Genomic DNA, 26,696 nt, shown 5'->3' on the forward strand with positions numbered 1-26,696 from the left:
ACGTTGTACATGGAGGTTGGTGGGGTGGTAGGTGAGGGCCAGTGGGGTTCTGTCCTGGTGGGGTTTGGAGGGGCGGGGCTCAAGGGCGGAGGAGCGGGAAGTGGAGGAGATGCGGTGGAGGGCACCGTCGACCTTTGAAGGGCCCTATTCTCTCTCAGGTTACCTTTTTGTCCTTAATGTATTTGTAAAAACCCTTTGGATTCTCCTTAATTCTATTTGCCAAACATATATCACATCCCCTTTTTGCCCTCCTGATTTCCCTCTTAGGTATACTCCTACTTCCTTTATACTCTAAGGATTCACTCAATCTATCCTGTCTGTACCTTACATATGCTTCCTTCTTTTGTTTAAACCAAACCCTCAATTTCTTTGGTCATCCAGCATTCCCTACACCTACCAGCCTTTCCTTTCATCCTAACAGGAATACACTTTCTCAGGATTCTCGTTATCTCATTTCTTTACCTGTGAACATCTGCGCCCAATCAGCTTTTGAAAGTTCTTGTCTAATACTGTCAAAATTGGCCTTCCTCCAATTTAGAACTTCAACTTTTAGATCCGGTCTATCTTTTCCATCACTATTTTAAAACTAATAGAATTATGGTCGCTGGCCCAAAAGTGCTCCCCAACTGACACCTCAGTCATCTGCCCTGCCTTATTTCCCAAGAGTAGGTCAAGTTTTGCACATTCTCTAGTAGGTACATCCACAGAATCAGAAAATTTTCTTGTACACACTTAAGAAATTCCTCTCCATCTAAACCCTTAACACTATGGCAGTCCCAGTGTATGTTTGGAAAGTTAAAATCCCCTACCATAACTACCCTATTATCCTTTCAGAAAACTGAGATCTCCTTACAAATTTGTTTCTCAATTTCCCTCTGACGATTAGGAGGTCTATAATACAATCCCAATAAGGTGATCATCCCATTCGTATTTCTGAGTTCCATCCAAATAACTTCCCTGGATGTACTTTCGGGAATATCCTCCCTAAGTACAGCTGTAATGCTATCCCTTATCAAAAACGCCACTCATTGCACATAGCTTTTAAATGTGCAATATTAAATAAAGTTTGTACCTTCGTCCATGCTGTTGTCTCAAAGCCAGCTTTCAAACACACAGTTACAACGACATACTGTAGAAAAAAATGGACAAGTATTATGATAAAAAGTGATTTTTTAATACAATTTTTTTGTAATGTAATAAGAGTATAAAGATTTACTTCATTCTGAAATTAAATCAAGCAACTTGAAATCTTTTTTAGTCAAGAATGGTTTTACCAATTTTTATCAACAATCTTATATAAGTCCATCAATTACTTTATTTTGAAGTAGAACCAGTCATGCATGGCTAATAGGCCGGTTGTATCTCTCAGTAAGCGTCTTCAGGTTCTTCAGCTCTCAAAACAATGGTTCACATGGACTAGTTGGTGTTCACAAAGATCCCCACCCAAAAGGTCAACACGTCTTTTTTCACTTCCAGATTTGGAAACATGAGTTCGACACTGAAATAGTTTTGTTTTTGTTTCTAAAGAGGAGCTGGTCCATAAAAGACCAAATAGGTGCCTGGAGTTTACTCAGTCTGTTGCACAAATCAAACAATATTTGTTCCAGAAATTACATAGTGGCAGGATATTTAAGGAATATCAGAAAAGCATAGATGGTGGCAGTTAAGTTGAAAACCAAGTCAAACCCAAACAAAAAAAGACGATTTCTGAGCTAGGTGAATGTTAATGGCACACTGTGGGATTGACAATGTTTACGGTACTGGTTTATGTTATACTTAAGGGATTCATAATACAAAAGCCAATTTTCCAATTTTGTAGTTGAGCATGAATAAATAAATACTTAAGCAAACAGATACAAAATAAATATATTATCAAAGACAACCAATACTATTGCTGCCCCCAGACTTGTTTTCTACACTGATGCAGAGATTGTATTACTTACTGTATAAACAATATTTCCGAGAAATAAATAGTCCATAACTTGTCCACTCTTAAAAACTGAATCTGAAGGAGAACAGCAAAATTAAAATGTGGTTATGATAAGTTCATATAGAAGATACTTCTGCAGATTTAGTTAAAATTCACGTTGGATTTCATTGTAATTTGGTACCACAATGCATGGTAGCCTAGTGCAATGTTACTGCACCAATGATCAAGAGGCTTGGACTAATGTTCCCAGACTTGAGTTCAAATCTTTCTGAAACAGCATGAGGAATTTGAATTTATTTAAACAAATCTGGAACAAAATAAAGCTAGTCTCAGCAATAATGATAATGAAACCATCAGATTGTTCTAAACATTTATCTGGCTCATTAATGTCCTGTCGGGATGAAAATCGGCTATCTCAGCAATCATGTGACTTCAAATCCACAACAAATTGTCTCACTCAACTGCCCTCAGAAAATACCTAGCAACCTAGGCACAAGTTAAATCAAAGGCACACTCCTTTGTTAACCTTGCAAAGTCCTCTTCACCAGTATCTGGAAATCTGTGTCAAAGTTGAAAGAACTATCCCACTTGCAACAGTACGGCAGTCACACTGTCAGAATCCTCATGTGAAATGTCCCAGAATCTTCCATCATCACTGGCATGCCAAGTCAGACCCACCAAAGATGGTGGCATTGTCATAAACAGTTAGGAGGGAGTGTTCCTGAGTGTTCTCAAAATTGACTCTGCACGTTATGAAGTCTCTTGGCATTAGGTCAAATTTGGGCAAAGGAATTATTTTTTATTCACTGTGGGATATGGGCATTGCTGGCTGGCCTGCTGATTATAATCTACCTGTTCCTTCCCCTGCACATTCACCTGATGAATCATGTTGAACATCACTTGGAAGAAGCAAGAGAACAAAATGTACAGAGCAGAGATTCCAATGGTCATGGTAAGTTGGAGAGGGTTCAGAAGAGATATATCAAGATGTTGCTGGGAATGGAAGGTTTGAGTTACGAAGAAAGACGAGATAGGCCAGGACTTTTTTCACTGCAGCGTAGTTTGAGAGGGGACATTACAGAAGCAAACAATGAGAGAAAGAGAGAGAGTAAATAGTCGTTATCCTTTCCCTGGATGGGGGAACTTCAAGACTAAGAGGCACATTTTTAACGTGAGAGGAGAGAGGTTTTAAAAAAGACATGAGGGGCAATTTTTTTTTTTTTACAGAAGGTGGTTCATGTGTGGAATGAACTTCCGGAGGAAGTGGTGGAATCGAGTACAATTATATTTAAAAGACATTTGGCTAAGTACACGAACAGGAAAGGTTTGGAGGGATATGGACAAGGAGCAGGCAGGTGGGACTAGTTTGGGATTATGTTCGGCATGGACTGGTTGGACCAAAGGCAAAAGTGGGGAACAAAGGGTCTGCATTTGTGCTGTATGACTCTATGACACTATGAGTGATAGAGAAGTATGACTACCAATAGAGATGATCAAATCACGAACAACAAATGGTCAGGGCCTTCAACATATAGTAAGAGATCCATAACAGTATTTGTAGCAGTGACCTCTGAACAACTCATGTTGAAGCAAAGCCGAGTCTTCACACTCTGAACACCGTCTCATGCGAATGGTATGTAAATTGTTTTATTAGAAATGCAGTTACCCAATGTCTAGTGTTTCAAAAAAGAACTAATTGTAAGGGTTTCTTAAGTGAAAGAAAGTGATTGTTTTATCTATTAATCCTGAGAAAAATGATAAAGACATGACATCAAACATATATACATAAAGACATAAAATTATAACGCATTAGTGTCAGTACAAAAGAAAGATGAAAAGAATATACAGTTTAAAATCCTTACCGATGTTCTTTAGGAATAAGATTTTAACCTGAGGCCACTGTTTAATTGAATCTTGTATCCTCAGTAGGAGCAAATATTTTATTTAAACCTTAATTTCTCAGTACTCTAATTTTTTTTTAAATCAGCTCCATCACCAGGCACTCTTCCTTTTTTTCTTAGAATCCATACCGTGTGGCAACAGGCCCTTCAGCCCAACAAGTCCATATGGATCCTCCGAAGAATATCCCACCCAAACCCATTCCCCTACGCTATTACTCTACATTGACTCCTGACTAATGCATCTAACCTACACATCCCTGAACACTATGGGCAATTTAGCATGGCCAATTCATCTAACTTCGACATCTTCGGACTGTGGGAGGAAACCGGAGCACCCAGAGGAAACCCATGCAGAGACGGGAAGAATGTACAAACTCCACACAGTCACCCGAGGCTGGAATTGAACCAAGGTCCCTTGTGCTGTGAGGCAACAATGCTAACCAATGAGCCACCATGGATGGGTGAGCATTTTTTCCAGCCGATTCCAGTCACAAATCTATCTGCCTTGCACTGCCAAATGCAGCCCTGAGAACCTAGTTTGTGTATTTCAATATCTTTTTCCAACGGTTGTGTATCCAAAACTAGAGGACCTATCTTTAAGGTGAGAGGGGAAAGATTTAAAAAGGACCCGAGGAGCAACTTTTTCACACAGATAGTGGTGTGTGTCTGGAACAAGCTGCCAGAGGAAGTGGTGGAGTCTAGTACAATTACGACATTTAAAAGGCATTTGGATGGGTATATGAATAGGAAGGATTTGGAGGGATATGGGCCGGGTGCTAGCAGGTGGGACTAGATTGGGTTGGGATATCTGGTCGGCATGGACAGGTTGGACCAAAGGGTCTGTTTCCATGCTGTACATCTCTATGACTCTAAATGGGACTAAGTCAGATTAGGATGTCTGGTCAACCTGAATGAGTTGGACCAAAGGGTCTATTTCCATATTGTATGACTATGATTCTGAGTTCATTGTTTCCAAGCTTGATAATTGCAGGTGATGATTGTCATCTCCAATATGTGAAAGTTATCATGTGAATCAAAATAGGAGAGGAGTGCCTTTTCATGTCTAATAAGTGGATAAGTTTCAATGTCTTTTTATAAAATATTCATTTCTTTTCAAGCAATTTCATTTATTCCAAGTTAGTTTATTGATTCTTGGTTTATCTCGGCTATATAATTAATATTAATTTGACCACTTGCCCTTTCAGGAACGACTCTTAGGTTAATCTGTTAATTTAACGAACGTTTTACTCAAAGGTATATAAACATGGACTGGGACTTATAGTTATGGCCAAGTGAATCATCATAGAATCCCTATGTGGAAAGAAGCTATTCAGCCCATCAAGTCACACGAACCATACAAAAAAGATCCTATCCAGATGCAGCTTTGACCCTATTCCCGTAACCCTGCAATTACCATGGCCAATTCATATAAGCTGCACATCCTTGGACTGTGGGAGGAACCCAGAGCATTCAGAGAAAACCCACGCAGACACAGGGAGAACTTGTAAACTCTAAACAGGCAGGCTGGAATTGAATCTGGGTCCCTGGGCCACCGTGCCACTTTTCGTGAAGGCAACTGATTCAAAATCCATTCGGGTCTTCTCACACTGGTTGTTCTGCTGTCTACGTGCCTCATTATTTATTTTAACCATGTACTTGTAGAGTTAATTATTGGTTATATGGCATAAAATAATTCGAGAGAGATTGGGTGCGGAAGTGAGCTGAACAATTAGAAGAACCTGTTCTGAGCCTATCCATAAATTAGGCCAATCTAACCATAAACAAGTGCCATCAGTGGTGGTTGATGGAGTCATCAGACCCATCTGCCTGCCTTATTTTCATTACTTTGTCCAGGCCTTGGGTGCCCTTGGAAAGGGAACGCACAGTGTCCATTGGTACAGTTGAGGTCTTCCATGATTGGTGGGCACAATAGCAGTTGGAGTGCATCAGTCCAAAATCTTACCTTCATTTAATGTGTTTCTTTTAAAGTTTGTTGTTTTATTTGTTACAGTGCCCCTTTAACATGCTGATAATTTGATTATGAGTTAATCTATTTTATTGGGTATTCAGAAGAGTGGAAAAATAAACTTTTAGGACACCAAATGTTGATTATGAAAAAAGCAGACACCTGTAATGTTGCATTCTGTAAATAAATTCAGTGCTAAATAAAATATTGGCATCTGGTTTCGTACTTCACCATCTGGTTTCAGAATGAACTCACTCCTTGTGTTATGTAATGGTATCACACTATCAAATAGGATGAATTCAGAACCAATCCAAGGGCTCAAAGCTCAGCTTCCATAACACCTGAAAGGGCATCATCAGCAGATGCAATGTAATCCATCACAATCTGTAAGCTCATTGGAACCTCACTTTACCATCATCACTGAGGGGACCAACCATGGTTCACCGAGCAGTGTGGGATAGCATACCAGGTATAGTACCAGCCATTACTGAAATTGACATGCCAACTGGTGAAGCTACAACAAAGAAGGATATTAAACATTAGAAACAATATGTTATAGACATTGAACAATTTCATGACCAATAAACTATCTCATTATGCTGTCACACCCATTCTTGAATAGAAAAATTAAACAACAGATCAGAGAAAAAGGTTCCAGAAATATCTTCATCCTCAATAATGTCAAAACCATGTACTACAGTGTAAAGTCAAGTCAAAAACTTCTGAAATCTCGTTGTATACACTTTGTATTAATCCCACTTTTAACCATGTGCCTCCACAGTTAATTATCTGTTACATAGGATCCAAAATATAATCTAATATTAAAAAATTCTTGTGGCAGCTCTTTCCAACAAGACTTCAATTCGGCCTTGGTTCAAACAAACTTAAATTCCAGAGGTCAGGTGAAAGTGACATCAAGTCAGCATCTGACATCAGTGTGCCATCAAGAAGCTTGAGGGAAAACTAAAATGAGAGAAAATTCACCAGTAGCTGGAGTCAAACCAAGCAAAACGGAAGATAGTTGTGCTACTGGAAGTCAATGATCTCAGTGTCAAAACACTGCATCTGTACTTCCTCAGGGTAGCGTCCTTAGGCCCATCACCTTCAACTGCTTCATGAATGTCCTGATGAAGTGGTGGACATGGGCACAATTATGACATTTAAAAGACACTTGGATAAGTACATGAATAGGAAAACTTTGGAGGGATTTGGGCCAGGAAAAGGCAGGTGGGATGGTTTTAGTTTGGGATTATGTCTGGCATGGACCGGTTGAACCAAATGGTCTGCTTCTGTGCTGTATGACTCTATAAGATCAGATGTGAGATGATCATTGACGATCGGACAGCATACAGTACTGTTTCCATTTCTTCAAATAATGAAACAGTTTGTGCAGCAAGACCTGGGCAATATTCAAGCTGGATAAACCAGTGGAAGATAATGTTTGTGCCTTACAAGTGTCATTTAGCAACATTTTTCAACAAGAGAAAATCGAACGTTGAATTTTACTACTAACATCAACCTGGACGAGCCAGATAAATAGTGACAATAAACAAGCTGGTACACTGCGGTGAGTGATTTACCTTTTTACTCTCAAGTATCTATAAGGCTGAAGTCAGGAGTGTAACAGAATATTCTCCATTGGCTAGAGTGTGCAATTCAGACAGTGCTCAAAAAAACTCAGACAATCCATGAGAAAAGAACCCACTTGATTAATAACAGGACATTCTTCTATCACAGGGAAACGTTCTTCATTGTCTGCCATCTACAAGATGCACTGCAGCAACTTATAAACTCACAACAGTTACTAACTAGAAGAACAAGGGCAGCAAGCTTAGTGGTTACCACTATCTCTAAGATACCATTCTAACTTGTATATGGATACCTGATACGGTCCCTGCAACTCCCTAGCTATCAGCTCCATGACTGTACTTTCACCACATGGACTGCAGTGTTGCAAAAAGGCGGCTCATCGTGACCTTTTCATGGGCAATTAGGGATGAGCAATAAATACTGGCATTTATTCTACAATGCACATCCCATGAATTTAAAATACCTTTGTACCATCCTGGATTAAAATCAGAGATCCTCTCCTAGGATACGTGAAATAATTTCAGAAAGTGAACATCTGAACTAGTGATGCTCCAGCTAAAAACTAAATGAAGACATTGAGTCAACGGAATTGTCCTTTCAGGCAGTATTGAGCGTGCAGAACAACAGCAAAAATGGACTAACTTGACAACTTGCCAATTTCTCACTATAATGTCACCTTTACATGGTTAGCACTGCTACCTCACAGTGCCACGGACCCATGTTCAAATCTGGTCTTGGGTGACTGTGCGGCTTTTGCACATTCTCTCCAAGTTTGTGTGGGTTTCCACAGGGTGCTCCCAAAGATATGCAGGTTAGGTGGTTTGGTCATACTAAATTGCCCCATAGTGTGCAGGGCAGGTGGATTAGTCATGGTACATATAGGGTTAAGGGGACTGAGTGGAAGTGTAATTCTGAGTCAGATGCTCTTCAGAGGGTTGGCTGAGACTTGATGGTCCAAATGCCCTAAATCTGCACTGTACGGAATCAATGATTCTATATTTTGGTTTAACCTATTCTCAGGCCATATGCTTGGCTTTTAACCTCATAACTTAAAATGAGATTGGAGCAAAGCATAAGAATTAAAAGCATGTTTACTGGATATAAGAAAGAAAAATAGAAAATTCTAGAAATAGTCAGCAGGTCTGGCAGCATCTGTGGAAGGAGAAACAAAAGTTCTGGGGGTATGGGGACAGGTCTTGCTTGCCGTTTAAGAACTGGCAAGAGGCCTGCCAAAGCAGAAACCAAAAACCCATTAGTCAATGAAATCACTATTGGGCCATTCTTGGAATCAAGACTGGAAGCACAGATTCTACCTACGGAGAGCTGCCAGCAGTCAAAGGATGGCAATTCTTGTGCTCAGAAAAAATACTTACTGCAGTCCTAGGATCACAGTAATCAACCACAAGTCAGTAATTGAGGGTTTGCAGGTTAATGATCAGGGCAAGAGATGTTGAAGTTGGTGTTGGCAGTGGAGGAGACACTGTCAGTGTGGGTTTCCCTTTCCAATGACTACAGTCGGTTCCGGCCTCATTAAATGGTGCTGCTACTGCGTGATTTTCTTATAATGCGAGATCGCATGAGAACAGAACTATCATGTTATACCAGAACCGACTGTGTATATTTTTAATGGTGGTTTATTCATATTAAACTGTATAATTTTCTCATTACTCAGAAAAGGTGTTACTGACATTACTACTTGTTCAGAAGGGGTCAGAAAATGTCACAAAATCATAACAGTAATGTTGATATTTAAAGAATCACAATCAGAACGCAAATTTTTCCAAAGGTTGATGTCATCACGATGTAATTGCAAGTTACAGTTGTCCAGAGTAAGTAAGTTATAAAAATGCTCACTGTAGAAATAGTTAACAAAATTAGATGTATAAAATTCAGTATTGGGATCTGTCACTCTTAACTTATGAAAATTGTTTCTTTCCCTCCACTTCCACATTGAGTGAGAAATACTTACCTTATTTCAAATTTAAAATCATTGTTCATATAATGCAAAGTGAAGATATTGTTTGCTTCCATTTCTGTTGTCTGTGGGTTTGACTTCTGGAGGAGGCTGTCATGTCACTAGTTAGAAGCATAATGAGCTCTGAGACGTCAAGTTACAATTGAGATTTACATACGCACAGCTAGATAGAGGGTCTAGTTCTAATGGATTACAAATGGTAAAAATTCAATTAAATACATTTTCATGTTCTTTGTTCCATATTTGTCTTTTTTTTATAGCTTTGAAATGAATTTATTTCAATTCGGTGAAGAAATTAATATATTCTATTTCCTGCATCTAGTTTCAGCTCAAAACATTTTGAATTCAGTTATTGCATAGGTTAGACAGAGCTAAAGCCTGCTCCACTCTCTTCCACAGATATGCTTTAACTCAGTCTCAGAAGGGGTGACACTTACTGTGTCAGCGATATTTCCATTTACCAACATTAGCTATTCTTATGACCCATTGGAGCGAAACTGTCAATTTAATGCTTAATTACTGGCAATTTTGAGCAGACTGTGCCTGTCCACTGGGATTTGAGACTGTCCAGGTTCATTTTGCTTTCAATATTCAAATATAGAAGATTTTCATCACCTCAGTCTGGGTTGAATTCAAATCTGTGTCCCAAAGGAGAAATAAGAATACTCCAACTCTCTGCATCACTCAGCTCCTCCTCAATTGGTTATTTGAACACATAAGCTGACTACTAGAAGTGCTTGTAAAAATAGATACTGTAAGAGATACTGTCCATCAACTTAATAAGTATTTACAATTCCACTTATATAGCATCTGCAACATAGCTCTAAAGCAGCAGAATCAGACAATACTTGACAATCAGCAACTTAAATAGATATTAGGAAGACGATTGGAAACTGAGTCAACACATAAGTTTTAAAGGAAAACCTGAAAGAAGACAGAGAGATAGAAGATGCAAATTTTAAGAGAGGTTTTTAACATTGAGGATTTGAAACACCATGAGCCACTACATTAATGTGCACAGGATCATGAGTGAACAAAACTTGTTGAGAGTTAGGATATATCTGAACATGGTAAAGGAGTCTTTAAGATGGCAGTTGTCACAATATGAAATTAGTTTACGTTTAGAAGGGAGAAATGTGGTCCATAACTCATGTTATAAAATTAAATAAAAGATATGGGGGCACAGCATAAACTGCATCATCCTCCGACATTTCTGCCACCTCCAAACGGACCCCACAACCAGAGATATATTTCCCTCCCCACTCCTTTCCGCTTTCCGCAAAGACCATTCCCTCTGTGACTACCTGGTCAGATCCACACCCCCCCCAACTACCCACCCTCCCCTGCCACTGCAGGAACTGCAAAGCCTGCACCCACACCGCCTCCCTCACCTCCATCCAAGGAGCTTTCCACATCCAGCAAAGTTTCACTTGCACATCCACCAATGTAATTTATTGTATCAGTTGCTCCCGATGCGGTCTCCTCTAAATTGGGGAGACTGGACGCCTCCTTGCTTTAGGGAACATCTCCGGGACACCCGCACCAATCAACCCCACTGCCCCGTGGCCCAACATTTCAACTCCCCCTCCCACTCTGCCGAGGACATGCAAGTCCTTGGCCTCCTCCACCGCCGCTCCCTCACCACCTGACGCCTGGAGGAAGAACGCTTCATCTTCCGCCTCGGAACACTTCAACCCCAGGGCATCAATTGGGCTTCACCAGTTTCATTTCCCCTTCCCCCACCTTAGCCCACATCCAACCTTCCAGCTCAGCACTGTCCCCATGACCTGTCCTACCTGCCAATCTCCCTTCCCACCTATCCGCTCCACCCTCCCCTCTCACCTATCACCTCCATCCCCACCCCCATTCATCTATTGTACTCTTTGCTACCTTCTCCCCAGCCCCACCCCGCACCCTGAACCCCTATTTATCTCTCCACCCTGGAGGCTCCCTGCCTCCATTTCGGATGAAGGACTTTTGCCTGAATGTCGATTTTCTTGCTCCTTGGATGCTGCTTGACCTGCTGTGCTTTTCCAGCACCACTCTAATCTAAACGCATGGAGAGAGAGCTGGCTTAGTTGAACTGAGAAACTATATTAAAAGGAGGACATTAAAATTGCAAAGGCAAACTATTCAGAAGACATTAAATAATTCCAAGCACAGGTTTCTCCCAGTGAGGAGTTACTTTGAAAAGGAAATATCATATGTGTGACTAAATAAAGAAGTTCTGAATAGCATTAATTTGGAAAAGGCTGTTCACGTCTTCAAAAATTCACAGTATGTCAGAGGAATGGAAAAACTTTAAGAACCAACAAAAATGACTAAAAAGATAATAAAGAGGAAGAAAGTAGAGTATGAGAGAAAGCTAGCTAGTAATACAAAAGCAAACATTAAGATTTCTACAAGTTCTTGAATAGCAGAAGAGTAACTAAGCTTGTGTCAGTTCTCTAGAGAGTAAGTATGGGAAATTGATATTGGAAAACAAAGAAAATTCCTCAAAAATAATTGAAAATAATAAGGAGGATGAGCTTGCCTTAGCCAGTAAAACGTTGCTAGTAAACCAATGGACTTAAAGACAAGTTCTCAGGACTGCATCCTTGGAACTGCATTTCCTAAGTCCTAGACCCTTACGTACATACTGAATACAAGTAACTGCAAGATTGATCAGCTTGCTTAGTTTAATTCAGAGTTAATAAATTTTATCTCTTTGGAATTTTAGCTGAAATATTGGTAACAGTTAATTGCTAAACTAAAGCTACCATAAGTTTCCAGCTTTTAAGATGGTGAGGGCTGCTGGGAAGAAGGGTTTAGAGAGAGATGCTAGGTACTTACCTGTTGTTATATATTTAAACATTCCTGAGGTATTAACATAAGATGCATACCAAGTATCAGAATCCATGGTTCTACTCTTTGAACTATGTTTGATTTATTTAGGGAACCTGTTTGTCACTGACAAGGCCAGCATTTTGTTGGTCATTCCCAATCACTGCAGTCCATGCACTGTGGTAAGAAAATGCAATGACAATGAAAGAATGATGACATGATTCTGAATCAGAATGGTGTATGGCTTCAAAGACAAGTCACTGGGGCGGGGGGGGGGGGGGGGGGGGGGGGGGGGAGGTGATGGTATTCTTATGTACTCCCTAAGGGTATTTCTGATGGTAATGGCCAATCATTTGGAAGGTGCTATTGAAAATTCCTTGGAGAGTTGTTGCAGTGTACTTTGTTGATGATCTCACTACTACTATGGTGAATTGGTGGAAGGCATATCCATATGCATGCTGCTTTGTTATAAACAGTGTCATCGAGCTCTCTGTTCACAGACTGGTGACTCTTAAATCAGTGTGGTTAAGTTGTTGGAGCAGGTTCTGAGGAATCAGATTTACATGCATCTGGAAAGGCAACGACAGATTAGGGACAGTCAACATGGCTTTGTGCGTGGGAAATAGTGTCTCACTAACTTGAGTTTTTTGAAGAGGTGTTAAAGAAGATTGATGAAGGCACAGTGGTAGACACTGCCTATACCAAATTCAATAAAACGTTTGACAACGTTCTACATGGTAAGCAAGGCTAGATTCCATGGAATCCAGGGGAGCCAGCAAATTAGATACACAATTGATTTGAAGGTAGGAGACAGATGGTGGTGGTAGAGGGTTCCTTTTCAAACTGGTGGCCCACGACCAGTGGTGTGCCGCAAGAAATGGTGCTGAGTCCTCCGTTTTTCATCATTTATATAAATTATTTGGATCTGAACAGAGGAGGAATGGTTAGTAAGTTTGCAGATGACACCAAAATAGGTGGTGTAGTGGACAGTGAAGAAGATTATCTCAGAGTCCAATGGGGCCTTGATCAGATGGGCCAATGGGCCGATGAATGGCAGATGGAGTTTAATTTAAATAAATGTGAGGTGTTGTGGTTTGGTAAGACAAACCCGGGCAGGACTTATACAGTTAATGGCAGGGTTCTGGAGACTGCTGTTGAACAGAGAGACTGAGGAGTGCAGGTGCACTGTTCCTTGAAAGTCGAGTCGCAGGTAGACAGGGTGGTAACTGTGGTGTTTGGTATGCTTGCCTTTATTGCTCAGAATATTGAGTATACAAGTTGAGATGTCATGTTGCAGCTGTACAGAATGTTTGCAAGGCCACTTTTAGAATACTGCATACCAATTCTGGTTGCCCTTCTATTCGAAGTTGTTAAATCTGAAAGGACCCGGAAAAGATTTTCAAGAATGTTGCCGGGGCTGAAGGGAGAGGCTGAATAGGCTGGGGCTTTTTTCCCAGGAGCGTCAGAGGTTAAGTGGTGATCTTAAAGAGGTTTATAAAATCATGAGGGTCATAGATAGAGTGAATAGCCAAGGCTTTTTTTTCTAGGGTGGGGGATCTAAAACTAGAGGGCATAAGTTTAAGGTGAGAGAGGAAATATTGAAATAGGACACAAGGGGAAACCTTTTCATGCAGAGGGTGGGTGTGTGTATGGAACAAGCTGCCAGAGGAAGTGGTGGAGGCAAGTACAATTACAATATTTTAAAGGCAGCTGGATAGGTATATGAAAAGGAAGGGTTTACAGAGATATGGGCCAAATGCTGGCAAATGGGTCTAGGTCAGATTGGGATATCTGGTTGGTCTGGATGAGTTGGACCAAAGAATGTTTCCATGCTGTTCAACTCAATGACTCTATGAACATTTTAGAAGGAACCTTTTGTTTTGGGAAGATTAAATTTGGAAGGATAAGATCATTAAAATGCTGGACTTTAGAAATTGCCAGAGTCTTGGTCAGTATTCTGGGAAGTTGTCTGTTGGATTTTTCCTAAAAATATTTGGGAATTGGAGTTGAAATCACCCAAGATAATAAGGCGAAGTTCTGAATTCAGCATGCAGTGAAAGAGTTTGCCAAGAGTTGGAAATTGCCAGACACCAGAGGTAAGTGGGTCATCAAAAATCAGGAGAATTTCTGATGCGGAAGCACTTAGCCAGAGTGCAGTGAGACCCACACTTTGACTGGAATTTTCAAAATCATGAGGTAATTAAAGAGCAGTGGGGAGTCGCTAAGTTAGAGGCTAGTGAAAGGATTCCAGAAATCTCAAAGCCCAGAGGACAGCAGAAACATAGAGTAAAAGTTAATTTCTTAGAACTGTGGCACTTTGATTTGGTTTAAGAACATGAAAGACTTTTCAAAAGCTGGATGAGTAGACAAAGACTTTCTGAAGAGGGAAGCCAAAATGGAAAGAGGATGTTCTCATTTGAGAATATGAATGATCATGTTTCTATTTTAGCATAAGGAGTAATTGACAACTTAACATAATGTTTAGTGGGCGATACCTGCTTTAATTATTTGTGTATATGCAGTAAAGTTGTTTAAAAAAAAGGGAATCTTGTGGTAGCATTCCCTTAGTACCTATTGTTGGGAAATAAGGCAGGACAGATGACTGAGGTATCAGTGAGGGAGCACTTTGAGGCCAGCAACCATAATTCTATTCGTTTTAAAATAGTGATGGAAAAGGATAGACCAGATTCAAAAGTTGAAGTTCTAAATTGGAGGAACACTAATTTTGACGGTATTAGGCAAGAACTTTCAAAAGCTGATTAGGGCAGATGTTCGCAGGTAAAGGGACAGCTGGAAAATGGGAAGCCTTCAGAAATGAGATAACGCGAGTCCAGAGAATGTATATTTTTCTTAGGGTGAAAGGAAAGGCTGCTGGTGTAGGAAATGCTGGATGACTAGAGAAATTGAAGGGTTGGTTAAGAAAAAGAAGGAAACATATGTCAAGTATAGAAAGGATAGATCGAATGAATCCTGATAAGAGTATAAAGGCAGTAGGAGTATACTTAATAGGGAAATCATGAGGGCAAAAAGGGGACATGAGATAGCTTTGGCATTTGGATACAGGACTGATGCGAAGGTAGAAGAGGGTGGTGGTGGAGGGTTGTTTTTCAGACTGGAGGCCTGTAACCAGTGGAGTTCCTCAAGGTGCTGGGTCCACTGCTTTTCATTATTTATATAAATGATTTGGATGTGAGCATAAGAGGTATAAATTAGTAAGTTTGTAGATAACACCAAAATTGGAGGTGAAGTGGACAGTGAAGAAGGTTACCTTAGATTACACAGGGACCTTGTCCAGATGGGCCAATGGGCTGAGAAGTGGCAGATGGAGTTTAATTTAGATGAATGTGAGGTGCTGCATTTTGGGAAAGCAAATCTTAGCAGGACTTATACTCTTAATGGTAAGGTAATGGGGAGTGTTACTGAACAAAGAGACTTTGGAGTGCAGGTTCTTAGCTCCTTGAAAGTGGAGTCGCAGGTAGTTAGGATAGTGAAGAAGACTGTACAGAACATTGACTAGGCCACCTTTGGAATATTATATGCAATTCTGGTCTCTTCCTATCGGAAGGATGTTGTGAAACTTGAAAGGGTTTGGAAAAGATTTACAAGGATGTCGCCAGGGTTGGAGGATGAGCTATAGGGAAAGGTTGAATTGGCTGGGGCTGATTTCCCTGCAGCATCGAAGACCTTATAGAGGTTTATAAAATCATGAGGGACATGGATAGGATAAATAGATAAACTTCTTCCCTGGAGTGAGGGAGTCCAGAACTGGAGGTTAGGGTGAGAGGGGAAAGATATAAAAGAGACCTAAAGGGCAACATTTTCATGCAGAGGGTGGTACGTGTATGGAATGAGCTATCAGAAGAGGTGGTGGAGGCCACTATAATTGCAATATTGAAAAGGCATTTAGATGGGTATATGAATAGGAAGGGTTTGGAGGGATATGGGCCGGGTGCTGGCAAGAGGGACTAGATTAGGTTGGGATATACGGTTGGTATGGACGAGTTGGACAGAAGGGTCTGTTTCCGTGCTGTACCTCTCTATGACTCTAGTAGGTAATTTAGATTTTGAATTTCTCTATAAATGTTGGTGTCTCAAAAAGGATTGTAATGATGGTAATGTTCAGGGTGTTGATGGTGGGGAATTAAATGATGGACATGCTGCTAACTGCCAATGGATCGTGATAAAATTCTCTTTTGTTGGAATTAGCATAAATGTTTCATATGCTGCATGTAGGAAGGGACTGCTTTATTCTTGAAGAGCTTTAAATGGAACCGAACACTGTGCAATCAGCAGCAAACATCTCTATTTCTGACCTCAGGATGAGGAATGCTGAGAAGCTACTGCAGTCCTCAAACAACTATAACCATCTTCCTTTGTGCTAGGTATGACTGCAGCTCATGGAAAGCTTCTCCTCATTCCGAATGTACATTGTTACTTGAGTTCCAAGAGAGTGAGAGTGACACGGTGGCTCAGTGGTCAGCACAGCTGCCTCACAGCGCCAGGGACTGAGGTTCGGTGACTTGGGTGACTGTTTGTGTAGAGTTTGCACATTCTTCCCTTGTCTGCGCGAGTTTCCTCTGGGTGCTTCAGTTTCCTCCCGCAATCCTTGATGTGCCAGTTAGATGGATTTGTGTTGCTAAATTGCCCATATATCCAGGGATATGCAGGTTAGTCACAGGAAATGCAGGATTCCAGGGAGAGGGTAGGGGGATGGGTCCAGGTGGGATGCTCTTCTTCGGGTCGATGTGGACTCGATGGCCAAATGGCCTGCTTCCACACTGTAGAGATTCTATGACTCTATGACATCACTCTTACATCGCCCCTGGAATTTAGATCTGTCATCCATGTTTGGACTAAGAGACTAATGAGGTCCAGAGACAGGTGATCCTGCAGAATCCAAACTGCACATTGTTGTTCAAGTGCCATTTGGTAATACTGCCCAGGATATCTTGCATCACTTTGCTATTGGTCTGCACTGCCTCTAATTTTCTTAGTGGCTGCATGGACTCTAAAGCATATGTATGGCAGCAATTTCTGGAACTGGAAGTCAATGTTGTGTTTGGCGTGCTGACACCAATTGCTATGCAATAAACAATGAATGGCAGCTGACATGCACAGTTTTGAGGGAGCATTGCTAATGACGGTCAGTGGAAACTGGCCAGATGGACTTTCGCTACTCATTGAGGACAGACATACATGGGTACTTGTCCACATTATTGGGGGAGATGCCTGTGGTCTAGCTTGTCTAAGCACTAGTCCTGGAGCAAAGGTCTTCAATTCTATAGTGGAATATTGTCAGGATCCACAGTCTTTACTATATTCCACGAAGTTAGCCAGTTGTTGACCACATACAGTGAATCAGATTGGATCAAGATTGGATCTTGTTATGGTGGCCTCTCAAAGTAAAACTCCAAGTCAGTCCAAGCAACAGAATCACATAAATAGATTGAAATGTTCATTATTTTCAAAATTAGCAAATATTTCCTTTATAATCTCATAAAACTGAAAAAGATGAAATTACTTCATTGTGCATCATTTCTGAAATCCTATCGTATTGGAGAGGGAAGTAGTTGACTGGTAGAACATGAAATTTGGTTTTTAAACAAATGTAAACTCCAAATGGCTTAACACATGACTGCATGATTAGTTAAGTGAAAACATGTTGAGTTAACAGACTTTAGCCAGTCCAGAATACAGTAGATTAACAACCTCCAGCATTCATTGGTTTGAAAAGGAGGGAAAGTAAAATAATTCAAATAATTTTCTGACATCTGATTAACATTTAGCAACACCTGCAGCAACTGCTTTGTGTAGAGACATCAGTAATGCCCTCTGGTGTACTTGCTTTGGTCAAATAGTTGGGAAATACTCAAAATCAAGATTTACAATGAATAAATTATAACTTGGACGATATACGAGAGAATAACTGATACAACTATATGACAGCAAGGAGTCAGCACTCTCAGAAGAAATAAAGAAATTGATTGGAAGGAAATTAAAAGATAGTTGGCTAGTATGTATGACAAAACTGAACTAAGAAAACTGCAATGTTCATATAAAGTGTACATTGTAACAGTATCAGGTAACTGTAAATGAAAAAATAGTTCTGTCCAAATTTGAGGTTTCTGTCACAAATAATTGTTGATCAAGACTTTACTCACCAACACTTTTAAATTATATCCTATAATAATTATCATTTTATTTTACTTTTTCAAAAGTAAATTAGTAATACAGGCCTCGAGAGTCAATAAAGTTATATATTTCCTAAGTGAGCAAATTTGAAAAAAAGCATGTGTTCTCTAATTACATTGAGAGTAAAAATGAAATACCTTGTTCAAGTGCCTTTAGTGGAAACCAGAAAAGGATGATGGAATGGACCAAGGCATTTATACAATGAGCCCAGAAAACCTGTGAAGAAAACAAATTTCCAGAGTCAGCAACCCCTTCTTTCTTACTAGCCCCAACACAGTTATACAGAATGTAACTGTGTTGGACTTGTTTAACTGCATTGGGCAACATTTGCAATTAATAGAAACATTGCAAAATGTGTTAATTGCTCAGGTAAAGCTTATTATAGCTAAATGCATTTTAAAAGAATCAGTTTTGTGAATTTGCATGTTACCTAAAGATGTTCAGCTTGAGTATTTTGAATTACCCTCCCAAAGAAGTGCAATTGCAAATGATAAACACAAAGAAACTAAAATTCTCTTGTTAACCATCTGTGTAAAATGAATGAAAATTGTGTTAGTTGTAATATTTTTGACTGTAAGAAATATTACATTTTGTCTTCATTCCTGTGACATATCCATTTTGTACAGAAAAGTGTCTAATGTGCCAAATAAGTGTGACAGGCTCAAATATTCTACTAATAAGAAAATAGGCTATCTAGAACATTTTTGGTACCTCTAAAAATAACTGTAAAGCAACATATTTTATGTTTGCTGAAGGAAATCAGCTAATAAATGAGTAACCACCACAAAAGCAGTGAAGTGCACAAATAGCTCAAAATCCTTTGAGAGACCACTTTGGTTCCCCAACCACCCAAACAGATATCCAAAAAATGTATTTTTACTCATTTAATAAAGATAAAAATAATATTTTTCAAGTCAGCAAAAGAAAACCAGATCTTCTAATAACTAAAACAACCCTACTCCACAGTGGGTGTTCTTCCATTCTCTCTGTGGTCTTGGCCTTGTCTCCTGCTATATTTCCAGTGTTTGTATCTTTTAGCCAAACACCCACTCTCAATGTTTAAAGACCCTGTTCAATTCCTTTGTGCAGTTATCCAGCAGAATGTGCAAACACTGGTATCCTAAAGCATGCCTAAACCACAATGCCCTGCTCCAAGAATTCTTCTTCTGACAACTCTCTTTCATTCATGTGGCATCATTTTATTCTCATTCCTGATTGCCTTTCAGAAGCTGGTAGAAGGCTGCCTTCTTGAATCACCACAATCCTTTTGGTGCAGTTACACCCACAATGCCATCAGGGAGAAAATGCTAGAACATGGTCGATGGAATACAACATGAATATGTGTGAAGCTATTCAACCTAGCAGAGAAAGAAAGGCAGAAAACTCTCCAAGTAATGAGTGGCTGGGAAATGAGGGTGCCCAAACAGATCTTGGTGTCTCTGCCCACAAAATGTTAAAAGCCAGCTTGCACACAAAGAAACTAGGAAGGCAAATGGCTTGCTGGCCTCCTATCACTTAGGAACTCAAATATAGGGGTAAAAATGTCCTGCTGCAGTAGTGTAGACCCTGTTGAGATGCATTGCAAACAGCCCAAGCTCTCCAATCCAATGAAAGATACATCTACCCTGGGGGGTGGAGAGGTGAGGGGGGCAACAGAGGCCCACCACATTGTCCCGAGATGGTGGGACCATACCATTAGGAGATATTGAGGACCTGCACCTGCACTCTCCACTGTACCATGGAATGAGGGGTGATCCTACTGAAACCCACAGGTTGGATGCAGGCAAGGCAAGCTGGAAGAACACAGCAAGTCAGGCAACATCAGGAGTTGGAGAAGTCATTCTTTTGTCTCTAAGACACCTCGATTCTCCTGTTCCCTGGATGCTGCCTGACCTGCTGCGCTTTTCCAGCAACACATCTCCGGCTCTGATCTCCAGCATCTGCAGACCTCACTTTCACCTCCCTTGGCTGGTCAGTCCAAAGGTGAGGATTAGAGTCATAGAGATGTACAGCACGGAAACAGACCCTTCAGTCCAACCCGTCCATGCCGACCAGATATCCCAACCCAATCTAGTCCCACCTGCCAGCACCCGGCCCATATCCCTCCAAACCCTTCCTATTCATGTACGCATCCAAATGCCTTTTAAATGTTGCAAATGTACCAGCTTCCACCACTTCCTCTGGCAGCTCATTCCATAAAAATTTACCACCTTCTGTTTGAAAACGTTGCTCCTTAGGTCTCTTTCATATCCTTTCCCCCCCTCACCCTCAACATATGCCCTTTAGTTCCGGACTCCCCCATCCCAGGGAAAAGACTTTGCCTGTTTATCCTATCCATGCCCCTCATAATTTTGTGAACCTGTATAAGGTCACCTCTCAGCCTCCGACGCTCTAGGGAAAACAGCCCCAGCCTGTTCAACCTTACCCTATAGCTCAAATCCTCCAACCCTGGCAACATCCTTGTAAAGCTTTCAAGTTTCACAACATCTTTCCGATAAGAAGGAGACCAGAATTGCAAGCAATATTCCAACAGTGGCCTAACCAATGTCCTGTACAGCCACAACATGACCTCCCAACTCCTGTACTCAATACTCTGACCAATAAAGGAAAGCATATCAAATGCCTTCTTCACTATCCTATCTGCTTTTTAACCCTTATGTTTGAGTTCCTAAGTGATAGGAGGCCAGCAAGCCATTTGCCTTCCTAGTTTCTTTGTGTGCAAGCTGGCTTTTAACATTTTGTGGGCAGGGACACCAAGGTCTGTTTGGGCACCCTCATTTCCCAGCCACTCAATACTTGGAGTGTTTTCTGCCTTTCTTTCTCTGCTAGGTTGAATAGCTTCACACATATTCATGTTGTATTCCATCAACCATGTTCTAGCATTTTCAACTTTCAAGGAGCTATGAACCTGCACTCCAAGGTCTCTTTGTTCAGCAACACTCCCTAGGACCTTACCATTAAGTGTATAAGTCCTGCTAAGATTTGCTTTCCCAAAATGCAGCACTTCGCATTTATCTGAATTGAACTCCATCTACCAATTTTCAGCCCATTGGCTCATCTGGTCAAGATGATGTTGTAATCTGAGGTAACCTTCTTTGCTGTCCACTACACCCCCAATTTTGATGTCATCTGCAAACTTACTAACTGTACATCTTATGCTCACATCCAAATCATTTATGTAAATGACAAAAAGTAGAGGACCCAGCACCGATCCTTGTGCCACTCCAATGGTCACAGGCCTCCAGTCTGAAAAACAACCCTCCACCACCACCCTCTGTCTTCTACCTTTGAGCCAGTTCTGTATCCAAATGGCGACTTCTTCCTGTATTCCATGAGATCTAACCTTACTTACCAGTCTTTCATGGGGAACCTTGTCGAACGCCTTACTGAAGTCCATATAGACCACATCTACTGCTCTGCCCTCATCAATCCTCTTTGTTACTTCTTCAAAAAACTCAATCAAGTTTGTGAGACATGATTTCCCATACACAAAGCCATGTTGACTATCCTTAAGCAGTCCTTGCCTTTCCAAATACTTGTGCATCCTGTTCCTCAGGATTCCCTCCAACAGCTTGCCCACCACCGACATCAGGCTCACTGGTCTATAGTTCCCTGGCTTGTCCTTACCACCCTTCTTAAACAGTGGCACCACGTTTGCCAATCTCCAGTCTTCTGGCACCTCACCTGTGACTATTGATGATACAAATATCTCAGCAATTGGCCCAGCAATCACTTCTCTAGCTTCCCACAGAGTTCTAGGGTACATCTGATCAGGTCCTGGGGATTTATCCACCTTTATGCATTTCAAGACATCCAGCACTTTCTCCTCTGTAATAGGGACATTTTGCAAGGTGTCACCATCTATTTCCCTACAGTCTATATCTTCTATATCCTTTTCCACAGTAAATACTGATGCAAAATACTCATTTAGTATCTCTCCCATTTCCTGCATCTTCACACAAAGGCCACCTTATTGACTTTTGAAGGGCCCTATTCTCTCCCTAGTTACTCTTTTTTCCTTAATGTATTGTGAAAACCCTTTGGATTCTCCTTAATTCTATTTGCCAAAGCTATCTCATGTCATCTCTTTGCCTTCCTGATTTCCCTCTTAAGTATACTCCTACTGCCTTTATACACTTCTAAGGATTCATTCGATCTATCTTGTCTATAGCTTATATATGCTTCTGAACCAAACCCTCAATTTCTTTAGTCATCCAACATTCCCTATACCTGCCAGCCTTTCCTTTCACCCTGACAGGAATATACTTTCTCTGGATTCTCGTTATCTTATTTCTGAAGGTTTCCCATTTTCCAGCCGTCCCTTTACCTGTGATCATCTGCCCCCAATCAGCTTTTAAAAGCTCTTGCCTAATACCATCAAAATTGGCCTTTCTCCAATTTAGAATTTCAACTTTTAGATCTGGTCCATCCTTTTCCATCACTGGCCACAAAGTGTTCCCCCACTGACACCTCAGTCACCTGCCCTGCCTTATTTTCTAAGAGGTCAAGTTTTGCACCTTCTCTAGTAGGTACATCCACTACTGGAAGGATCGACTGCACTGGAAGGATGCATAAGAGGTTCACCTGGATATTGCTTGGGATGGAGAGCTTTAGTTATGAAGAGAGCTCTGGTGGCTTTCTGGGAACAGAGAAGGTTGAGGGGGGACACAATAGGTGTATAAGATTAATATATGGTATATTAGAGAGGCATCGATAGGATGGACAGAAAGTAGCTATTCCCCTTAAATGAAAGATTTAAGGTGGAAGGCAGGAAGTTTAGAAGGAATTTACAAGAATGTTGCCAGGGTTGGAGGTTTTGAGCTATAGGGAGAGGTTGAATAGGCTGGGGCTGTTTTCATGAGGGGCAGGATAGAATAAATAGACAAAGTCTCTTCCCTGTGGTGGGGGAGTCCAGAACTAGAAGGCATAGGTTTAGGGTGAGGGGGGAAAGATATAAAAAAGGCCTAAGGGACAACCTTTTGTGCAGAGGGTGGTACATGTATGGAATGAGCTGCCAGAGGAAGTGGTGGAGGCTAGCACAATTGCAACATTTAAGATGCATCTGGATGGGTATATGAATAGGAAGGGTTTGGAGGGATATGGGCCGGTTGCTGACAGGTGGGACTAGATTGGGTTGGGATATCATGTACGAGTTGGACCGAAGGGTCTGTTTCTGTGCTGTGCATCTCTATGACTCTATGATTTGAGGAAAAGCTTTTTCATTCAGAGGGTGGTGGGGGTCTGAAATAAACTGCCTGGGAGGTGGGTAATCCCACAATCTTTAGAAAGTACTTGGATGAACATTTGAAATTTCATAATAGTCGAGGCTATAGGCCTAGTGTTGGAAAGTGAGATTAATGTAGATTTACCATTTGGTGGTACAGGCTTGATTGGCTGAAGGCTCCTCTGTGCTGTATGATTCTATGCTTTTGCGATCTACACTGATAATTCAAGATCTTAATGGTAATGCATTCACAATATAAAATGACTCCGACTGAGCAATTTCTGGACAGAAAGTCAGAGCCTCTATCATTATCCATAGCATCAGACTGTGATATGTATGTAAACGTGCATGCTGTCACACCAACTCAGACTCCTTGAGTGAAGATTAACACACCATAGTTGCTGTTGAAACAACTTTCATCATGAGCTGCAGTTACTGAGGGATGCTTGCTTCGGAACATTCGTACAATCCTTTATATTTTCCTACAGTCAGTCATTCTGTTACGTACAGTTCCAGCAAGTGGTAAGGCATTTCAGTACGCTTAACCCAATGCATTTCTAGGAAGTTAGCCAGAAGCAATACTGTATATTATTGGTCATTACTGAGCTACAATGTGTACATTCCAACAGCTTAGTTACCGGTGGGATTATGTAATTCTAGATAATGAACATAACATCTCTTATCCATAATTCAGTTGTTCTTTATTACAGTGTTGTTTGAAGACTAGCCAAAATTTACATAATAACAAAGATACTGCTAATTTAAGTTTAATCAGACTTTTTCAAGTGTAGTTTCATTCTAACTGCTCTAGGCATTTTAAAATTAAATGCTGATTCGGAGTTTAAATACATTTAAAAGTACTATGCATGTTTTCTGAACTTTTATGAAGGTTTTTGAGTATCTTTTTATCTTCTGCTTTGATGAGCATCTTTTTCAAGTCAAGGTGTAGTCATAATTTTAATTACTGGAGAAAGCATTACTTTTTTTGTGCTATTTCTCCTTATGGCTCTGATTCATGCTCGATATTGGTTCTGAAAATGACAATAACCACTCAGTACTGTTTTGACTTAATTCCAGTGCATGTTTGAAAGAAGTTAATTTCTTTTTTATTAAATCGCCCTGATTTCTCCAGAGTTATTATGTACCAAAACCATAAGTATTGACAGGGACAAAAACCAATTCCTTTATCACAGGACACTTCAAAATATATTATTTTGTATCATCTGAAAATATTGGCTTAAACATTTTTCTGAGATTTTTGCTCTCATGATAAAAATGGAAAAGCAATACAGTGATACTTTTGGGTCATTAAACCACCAGAACCTAAAATGATAAAGTGGTATGGGCTAGTTGGCTTAGACGCGACCTCAGTCATGCTGTGTAGGGAAATACAAAATAATCTTTAGGGGTGTCCTTGTGAAAAGAAGAAAATTTAAGGAAGACAGCAAAGAAAGTAGCCTTCCAGCTCTGGACGTCATGAGGCCTAGGTAAGGGGTGAGGGATATCAAAGGAACACAAACAAGGCAGGATTAGAGAAAGTAAAGCGTGCTTCATTTAAGGTTAGCAACCTTCAATCAGAAGGTTTAAAAAATACTTTCCGAAAGAAAACAGGAACACTCTCACATTAGGATGAGGGATCAGAAACTAGAACTCAATTATAAAAACTCAAGTCTGAAACAGACAAAGTAGCAAACTTGGGATGAGAAAGCTACTAGAATTACATTTAAAGAATACTGTATAGTGACAAGCACTGACAGCTTACTTAAAGTCTCCCACTGGCATATAAAAGAATTATGTTAAGTTCACCACATGTAGAGAACCATGGCTTCCACAATAAATCTTAATAGGACACAAGAAATAAAAAGCTGCAAACCCTTTATTTGAATTATTGATTAACCATGTCACAAAGCTTTTCAACACCAACATTTAGCATGAAAATTAACACTCTTTCATGTGTCTTTATTAGCATTGTTACAAACTTCAAGAATCAATTTCCTCTGTTTTATTGTTAGGACTGGAAAACTAAATAAAAATGAATCCCAATTCTTATTTTTTTAAACTGTCACAGGAATATTTATATTCATAATATTTATATTCATAACAGCATAATCTTCTACATCCCATTTTAAAAAATACTAAAAATTACAAACCAAAAATTCATAGATATAAAAGACAGCCTGAATTAGGCTCCAAAAAGTTTTTTTATAAATTCAAATTATTATATTGTCAATTCTCATCTTTTCCTTTTGTGTTTGAAGGTAGCAAGTTTAGAGATTCTAGTTTTGTGAAATGCTCTGGCCATTCAGTTTATGTGTAATTAAAAAATTTGTTGGCATTCCTCGTGGAGACTGCATTAAGCACTGTTCATTTTTCAAGTTTCATATGATCTGCTACATAGGCCTAAGAAAAATACCAAGTGTGACTTTCATTCCCCTTGGTCCTCAGCTGTCTGGAATCTTTGATTCATTTAATGGTTCCTGTCACTGCAATATAGAATGCCATTATACGACTGGCTAGTATGTTACTTATGTGTGTCCATATTAATAAGTTAGTGGAAAACTATTTATATAGCACTACAGACTATCCAAATTCCAAGGATAAGCTAAAGATGCAACAATATTGTTTCAGTAAAATAAACAATAACTGTCATTGACTAAAGTAAATGTTAATGCATTAAATTTCAGTGGATAGAGATTTCCATGTAAATAAAATGTTGAAATCAAAAAGAATTTTATTGATATATTCTTGGACTAGTTAGAAGAGGTGCAAAGACTTAATGAAATAAGAATTTTTATAGGTATTATACATATTCATGTCAGAATCCTACTCAATTTGGATCTATATTTAACATTTACAAAGACATATTGTGACAATATTTGGGCAAGTCTGTCCTCCTACCTGTATCATTCAAACCAGATGAACAAAACAGCAGAACTAACTGTGTTTGTGGATTTCTGCAACTACACAGTCCTGCCTAAGATATGGGATTTTGCCTTAATTTAAACACTGCAGTGGAAAAAAAAATCAATTGATGAGTTGAAATGAATACAGATTAGAGGATTTCTAATGTGGTGAAAGAGCGCATAAATAAGACA

The 26,696-nt window shown here is 40.0% G+C and overlaps 1 protein-coding gene across 5 annotated transcripts in view; it reads right to left on the reverse strand.

Moving 5' to 3' along the window:
• Positions 1-26,696, reverse strand: part of atp8a2 (ATPase phospholipid transporting 8A2) — a 567,355-nt gene that overhangs the window by 71,191 nt on the left and 469,468 nt on the right. For all 5 annotated transcript variants that reach the window (XM_043691978.1, XM_043691979.1, XM_043691980.1 and 2 more), the window contains 3 exons: positions 18,515-18,593; positions 1,944-2,005; positions 1,073-1,129 (listed from right to left, as the gene is read on the reverse strand). In XM_043691978.1, the coding sequence (XP_043547913.1) occupies positions 1,073-1,129; positions 1,944-2,005; positions 18,515-18,593 (198 nt within the window). The remainder of the gene's footprint in view (positions 1-1,072; positions 1,130-1,943; positions 2,006-18,514; positions 18,594-26,696) is intronic.

Source organism: Chiloscyllium plagiosum, chromosome 6 (assembly GCF_004010195.1).
Source record: "Chiloscyllium plagiosum isolate BGI_BamShark_2017 chromosome 6, ASM401019v2, whole genome shotgun sequence".
NCBI classification, from domain to species: domain Eukaryota; kingdom Metazoa; phylum Chordata; class Chondrichthyes; order Orectolobiformes; family Hemiscylliidae; genus Chiloscyllium; species Chiloscyllium plagiosum.